Here is a 7,707-nt window from a genome sequence, read left to right as displayed (position 1 = left end):
CTGATCCAGGTTTATAAAATATCTGAGGTGTGGCGGCCATAGCGGTGAGGCCAGTCTCTTTTCAGTGGTACATGGAGACAGGACGAGGGGAAACGGACATAAGCTGCAGCACAGGAAGTTTCGCACGAATGTGCGTAAGAACTTCTTCACGGTGAGGGTGACGGAGCACTGGAACAGGCTGCCCAGGGGGTTGTGGAGTCTCCTTCTCTGGAGATATTCAAGTCTCGCCTGGACGCCTACCTGTGTGACCTGGTGTAGGGAACCTGCTTTGGCAGGGGTGTTGGACTTGATGATCTCTAGAGGTCCCTTCCAACCCCTACAATTCTGTGATTCTGTGAAATAGGGATGAGGATTTTGGTTAAATAGTAAATCCTTGACTTACGCCTTGTGTCTTCGGCTGTGCCTAAACTTCTTCATAGGATCAGGTCAGTAAGTCAGTCTCATGTTTTCTGAAACTAATAATTTACTTCTCAAGAATTTCCCTATTTAAATCTTCACCCTTCAGTTGGGAAACACAATCCTGTTAGCAATATACAAACAGTAGCACATTCTGTAGTAATAAGCAGTTTGTTTGTTTTAATCTTGCAGCATCCATTGTATTTATTATCTGGACTACCATGAAGTTCAGGCTGGTGGACTGTCAGTCGGTGAGTTTACATTGAATGCTTTCTATGGTTGGTGCCTCTTTTGAAAAGCTGAAATTTGTCAGTCTAAGAGATTGAGGATTCTGGAACAGATTTTTTAATGTGAATTATGTCTAGAGTAGTATCCACACAGTAAAATTGTCACTGTTGTAGGAAGTAGCCTCTTTGACACATCTGTAATGCATCTTTGGAAAGAGCTGAAAACATGGGCTTTCTTCCTAACAGCTTCTATTTGTGCTTCTGTTTTCATTGACAGGATTGGCAGGAGCTATGGGTGGATGATGCTATCTGGCGCTTACTGTTCTCAATGATCCTTTTTGTCATAATGATTCTGTGGAGACCTTCTGCTAACAACCAAAGGTTCAGCTTTTCTCATCTCTTTCTAAAAATACTGTTTTGGGGAGTGCTCGTTTAGCCAAAGTAGCCCTGTTGGGTGATTTTTAGTTGCAGTATACTGATCCATAGCATACTAATGTAGGATACTAAGCAGCATATGCAGGAATAGGTGTGAGAAGTCACGTAGTTAAAATTCAGTCTGTTCCTGGTGGTGAACTTATTTGAAAAGAAGTTGTTTGAACTCTTGTTTATATAGTTGAACACAGGTCTTCAAAACAATATGCTACCCAGAATAATGAATAAATGTTAATGTTGGAGTAATAACTATTAGGTGGCAATACATGTTCCTCTAAGTTATCTTTCTTTCCCTCCTAAAGGTTTGCTTTCTCACCACTGTCTGAAGAGGAGGAGGATGATGAGCAGAAGGAGCCAATGTTAAAGGAAAGCTTTGGTAAGGGCAAAATTTCTTTCCACCTGATTTGTGTTGGAGATGTCTGGGGAGAGAAGTTTTTCTGTCAGGGGGGTAAGAAATGAAAACAAAGTTTGTTACTGCTGTTGAAGTGGAGGATGCAATTGCCTGTTGCAGAAGAACAGTGGCTTTATATTTTGCATTTGCAATTTGGTGTTTTCAGATGACATTGAGCACACTGCTGCTATTGTGGTTGTTTTACCATATCCACTGGGCTATTTTTTTTTTTTATATGAGCGAAGTCCTGTTTGCATCTGGCTATGATGACAGAGGTCTCTTAGATATTGTTGTTAGTCAGTGGGTTAGTTTGCAGTTCTTTTACAATCTGTTTGAATGATACTAGTTTATTATTTGTTCTCTAAACTCTGCAGAAATCATCCTAGAACCATAAGAAGGCTTGGGTTGGACGGAACCTTAAAGATCATCCAGTTCCAACACCCCTGCCATAGGCAGAGTTGATGCCTGCTAGATCAGGCCGCCCAGTGCCCTGTCTAACCTGGCCTTCAATGCCTCCAGGGATGGGAGAGCCACAAATTCTCTGAAAGTGAGAGTGCCTCACCACACTCTCACTAAAGAATTTCTGCCTAATTTAAGTCGACCTTCTTTTAGTCTCAAACTATTCCATGTTTGTAGTGAACAAGGGGGAAATGTCCACTGTAAACATATGGGTGGGCGTCGAAGCAGTCCTGCTTTATAACACTAGGTGGCAACTTTCTCTCACTCCAACTGCTTGAAATCTCTGTACTATGTTTGTTGTCCTTCAAGCAAAAGCATTTGTAAGCATTGTAAAAAGGATAGGTGTTATACACACTGCTACTGGGATATATCAGAGTCGTTTGAGAAAGTATGTATTATCTTCTGGGTGCATTTGCCAAATCATCTGTATTGGCTGTCTGGCAGGCTGGGAAATGCATGTTGCTTCTCAGCTCTTAAACAAGGCTGGTCAGCAGTCAATAGGTAAAATAAATTTGGGAAGTTGTAGAAATCACAGAATGGCTGAGCCTGGAAGGGACATGTGGTGATCATCCTGTCCAAACAGCCTGCCTAAGGGAATAGGTCAAATAGAGTAGGGTGTCCAGGGCCACATACAGACAGCTTTTGAAGATCTCCAAAGAGAGAGACTGCACAGCTCTGAGCAGCCACATATTTGATCCTTGCACTGGTTTAGAGAAAAAGAATAGAAATTGATATTTCCTAGATAAAATTGCAAAATTCAGGACAAATAGGTATTTCACCTATCAGGACCTTGGTTACCACAGTCTTTTTTTCCCCTCCTTTTGTTTTCAGAGGGAATGAAAATGAGAAGTACAAAGCAAGAACCAAATGGGAATGTAAAAGCAAACAAAGCTGTAAGTATGTCCTCCTTACCTGAGAGAACCTTTTGTTTGTCTGCCTTCCAGCAGTAGTTCACAATATGCAAAGCTATCAGCCTGTAAATGTGAGTTTCCTGGTTTGGTTCAGAGTGGGAGTATGTCAAAGCTTCATATGTATACAGTGCTCCTGAAAAGGAAGTCTGTCTGTGGAGACTTTAGAATTCAGTCTGTTCTTTAGGAATGCTTGCACGATCCAGTATAAATAGAACTGTGTAATGCTATATTCTGATAAAGAATAATACATTAGTCTAACAAGTTTGTCAGGCTAAGAAAGTTTTTTAATTTTGAGATTTGTGATTCATTATGGGTGATGTGTATAGTGTAAATCTGTCACGAGTGACTGACTGCTTAGTAACCATTTAATAATTATGGAGTTATTACAGAATCTTAAGTTGTTAATAATTTATAGGTTTCTTTTTCCTGGTGGAATATTTTTTCTGTAATTCAGAAATCACTTTTAATGTTTTTCTCAAGTAGGCTGTGAAGAAAAATATACCATTTTGGGAAAAGTGACTTGTTTTCCATTTAATTTCTGTACTTGTAGCAGGAGGATGACCTAAAGTGGGTAGAAGAGAATGTTCCTTCTTCTGTGACTGATGTGTGAGTATTTTTTTGTAGTCACAATAAAAGTGGGCTCCTCAGACAGTAAGCACTCGAATATATTTTTTGTTCCTACAACTTGCATGCTGCCTTACATAAACAGATGCTGAAATGAATCTGGAATTGGCTCCTGATTTTTTTAACAGTCTTCCACATGCTTATACAGTTTCTCAGACTTACGATTTATGCTGCTTGAACACGTGCTAACTTTCAGAACACTCTCTCTGTGAAAACATAAACTGATTTATTTGCACTTCACTGAAGTTAAAAATTAAGAAAATAAATTCAGAGAGCAAAGAACAGCCAAGCACCCTATTTCTGTCTGAACATCTTTCTGGATGTAAATCACTGAGTAATTTCATTTATTTCTGTACATTTTGGAATATTGAGTCATTTTTATGCAATTTAGTCAGCTGTATACACAGTCCATATGTATTCTGCTTTAATGTTAGTTCTTACATTCTAAGAAGATCAGTGTGTGTATCTAAATTTTTCATAGCAAGTTCATGGATTCTTTGCATTCATGCATTTGAATGGTAAATTTTGGCAGACTCTTTAGATTTAAGAACAAAGCTCTGGTTGGAGACATTTAAAGACAAGAAATCAATTGAAGCTTTAAGAGGAGAAAAAAGTACATTTTCTCAATTGAATTCATTTTTTTTTTTTCTGGGTCAAGCAATTATCTATTTGAAAAACTGCAGGTTTCCTTAGTACTAGGCTGATATAAGCTAGAAAGAGTCACTCTGACGTGGTCTGCAACAGGGTTTTCTGTCCTTGAAAGTACGTTGATCAGGGTTGTGAAGAGTTGAGGTCTCAACACATAAATGGAAGGTCTGTTGTAGCTGAAAAAGGCTACGATACCAGTGTAACTTGTGTGGTTTTATAGGACTTTTTTTCTTCTCTACAGCATGGTCCCATATCCTAAGTGTCTTAAGTATGATTTAGCACCGTTTATGTATTTACAAAACACTTCTTTTGTAGTTGACTCAGACTGGTAAGATGCTGTGAACACAGCTTATTTCCTTGCAATGTGAAAATTGTTCAGTTCATAATGAGAAGTCAGAAGCAGAGTACAAAATTGTGTTAGAGCTGTGAAGGTGTCATTGAGAGATTACTACTTTGGCTCTTCCTCCTCCTTGTATTTTTCTTTAATTTTTATGTATTTAACTGAAGGCTCTGTTTCGTTATTGCTCTTCTTTTGTCCTAAAAAGCTTAAGGTACGAGGTCAGGCTGAAAACAGTTATCAATATGTGCTCTTAGTAGGCACTTCAGTTTTCTTAACTATTTTTTTTTTTTATCCCCTGCAGTGCTCTTCCAGCTCTTCTGGATTCAGATGAGGTCAGTGAACATATCTTTAGTACAAAACAGTCTTCTGACATACCAAAAGAGTCACGAGTCAGCTGCTAGGGACTTGGCTTATTAGAACTAGTCTCTGATCTTGCCAGTGCAGTAGTAAAATACTATGAGGGGGACAATAAGAAGCAGAACCGTGATACAGCTTTTGAGAATGCAGTTATAGTATATACAGTTAAAGATTTGCTGTCTGCAATGCTTGTAATTTTAGGGATGATTGGACCTGTTTTGAAGAATACAGTTCAACATAAAGCAATAGTTTTTTGGATTATAAGCTCTTCCTGCTGCAGACTGTGTAGCTATGCAATTTTTTTGAGGTTTCCTACTCGGTTTCACTTCCTCTTTGATAAACGATTTGGGAGAGATGTGATGCTGTGGAAAAACAATTTAGTTAGGTAGTTTGGAGAAAAATATTTTTGATCAGCATTGTGAGTAATGAATACTGTTGTAACATTTTGTTGCAAAGATATTCTTAGCATTCTGATACTGTTAAGTACTTTAACACTTGTAGTGAATTTGAAAAGCATTGTAATATATCTAGAATTTAAATGTTTGAAGTAGGAGTGGAGAAGAAGCACAGTATGACCCGTCAGCTAATTAGGGAGAGCTGATTTCACAACAGTGAAAATTGTGGTGTGGGCCTGTGCATCAATCATGTGTGAATGACGTGATCTTTTCATTCTAAAAGTAGTGGTATATCTTCTGTAAGTTGTGTTGAAATGCATGTCTGTATTGTGTACATGCATCGCGTATCACCTTATTTCTGAGTAATTTATATCTATTGGGGAAAATGATAGAATTGGAATTTCTTGTTTTGCAGGAAAGAATGATTACACACTTTGAAAGGTCCAAAATGGAATGAAGGAGGAGGCTTTTGCTATTGGAATTGGAGACATCTCTTTTAAAGTTGCTTGGTGGAGCAAGTACATCCTGCTGATTCGTTTCTTGATCTCAGTCTTGGAAGTTTGACACTTTATTGTCACGAGGGCGTCTTGCTGTGAAAGAACTTCACAAGGACACTGATAAATCTTTTGGAAATTTTCAAATTGCAAAGTTGCTGCAAGTTTGGATTTTTAAGCAATTTAAATGTGTACTATTCCAGCACCTTCTGTAACTTTTTTCAAATATTTAATCTGTGAAACTAAAATTCCTAATGTCTGCTTGAGGAGTTTATATTTTAATGTTACAATTGACACTTAGAGGTGAATTGCCTTTACCTTTTTTGGTGGAGGGTGGGAACAACAGGAAATAAGCACTGAAGAAACAACAGACCCATTTTCTGGTAGATAAGGGCTTATACTGTCATGTTGTGTCCAACATTAATGAAAGGTTTTAGAGAGAAGCTCCCATTAATGAAGAAAATTAAGATATCAGAAAGGAGATATTTGGAAAAGTTACAGTGATAAGAGTTTTAAATCAAGTGCAATTTTATTCATAACACTGTGTAAGAAAGATTTTCTATTTTAAATGCCATTGGCCTATAGGTAACAGTTGCGTAGAGCTAACGCTTGTTGTTAGCATTTTGGCACATCTCATTGCCGGCAATGTGGTGGTTGCCTGGAAAAAACTATTTGTCCCTTCCTTCCATGTGTTGCATGGTTTAATTCAAAAGGAAACAAAATACCAAAAAACAACAACAACCAAACTCCAGACACCTTCAGTGTTCCGCAGTTGCTTGACTATTCACGTTAAGCAGCTATTTAAGTAAACATTTCAGAAAAAACTCTCCTCCCTACAAATCTCCCCCCAAGAAGTCAACACTCTTATATGAGAAGATGGTATTGCTTCCTAGAGGGTGTAGGCATTGCTGCACCACAAGGCCTCGATGGTGTACACAGTGCTGGGATATTTTTATTTCCAGTGTCTGTTTAGAATTGCCTCGCATGTAAACAATTTTAAGATGGGCTTTCCTGTTCCAGTTGATTCTTGTAGCCAAGATCATAGTGTTTAAGTCAAACTAGAAAATTTCTATACAACTGATGGGGTTTTTTTTTTGTCTGTTTTGCTCCTTTTCAAATGAAAAAGAGCTTTTTGACAGTTTTCTATTTATACTCTGTCCTTGGTTGTGGAGGCTTTGCATGCAAAACCTTACATGGGGAAGCCCAATACAGACTGTATGACAAAAGCTCTTAATTTGGATTCATACTCTTTACATCTGATGATAACCAGGTAAGTGTCAGCACAGCTAGACTTCTAGGGAGCTGCTAGACAAACCTCTGTGGGTACTGGCTTAGGAAGTTAGCTTTTCTTGTTCTTAGCTCGTAGCTGTGTCAGCAGAAGTGAATGTGCACCTGTACTTCATTCAGCTGTGAAGTCTGATAGCTTAGCTCTTGTTCATCATCATCAGCAACTTATACTGGCTCATGGCACTTCACAGTAGAGTAGCTGAGGTGCAAGTGCACCTTCTGTGCACTTGCATCTTCTGTCAGCTGTGCTGTGAAGGCAGTAAACCCCGAGCAGATGGGCAGAGAAAAAAGGTGGGGCTATTACACTTGACTCTGCTTTTGCAAGATTTGTTGTGACATACTTCTTCCAGCCCTTATAGGCCACAGATAGATGCTGTAGAGTCTTTAATTAGAAAACACTTCAACTTCTAATTTGCTATGCTTAATTGATTAAAAAATGAAACAAACATGACCTCCATGCCCTTTGGGGGAGAAGAAATTTTGTGAAATAAAGCTATATGGAAATATTTAATGTTTTTTTCCCAAGTCCTATTGTTTTGGGGTGGTATTTTTTTTTTTTGTAGACAAATAAGGAAATATGTTCTCTATTGGAAGCACAAAAGAAGTTTGTATATACAATTTAATAAAAGCTAGGCAAAGAGTAGAAAGGCTTGCATGGTTTCCTTCCACTTTTCTCTCTCATGTGAGTGAACAAGTAGTATTAACATCTTCACAAAGCTCCCTTGCATAACTCTGTGGCATTATAT

At 38.3% G+C, this 7,707-nt stretch overlaps 1 protein-coding gene across 1 annotated transcript; it reads left to right on the top strand.

The window, feature by feature from the left end:
• Window positions 1-495: 495 nt before the first annotated feature.
• On the top strand, window positions 496-7,502 carry LOC104911083 (transmembrane protein 87A-like). The gene is made up of 7 exons (XM_010711293.3): window positions 496-647; window positions 901-1,004; window positions 1,358-1,431; window positions 2,737-2,798; window positions 3,367-3,422; window positions 4,730-4,760; window positions 5,596-7,502. Exons 1-7 carry the CDS (start codon window positions 618-620, stop codon window positions 5,635-5,637), a joined length of 399 nt encoding a protein of 132 aa, XP_010709595.1. The 5' UTR covers window positions 496-617; the 3' UTR covers window positions 5,638-7,502.
• Window positions 7,503-7,707: the final 205 nt, after the last annotated feature.

This window comes from Meleagris gallopavo, chromosome 5 (assembly GCF_000146605.3).
Source record: "Meleagris gallopavo isolate NT-WF06-2002-E0010 breed Aviagen turkey brand Nicholas breeding stock chromosome 5, Turkey_5.1, whole genome shotgun sequence".
Classification (NCBI taxonomy): domain Eukaryota; kingdom Metazoa; phylum Chordata; class Aves; order Galliformes; family Phasianidae; genus Meleagris; species Meleagris gallopavo.
The sequence above is the reverse complement of the archived record's forward strand: the minus strand, read 5'-3'. Positions and strand labels throughout refer to the sequence as shown.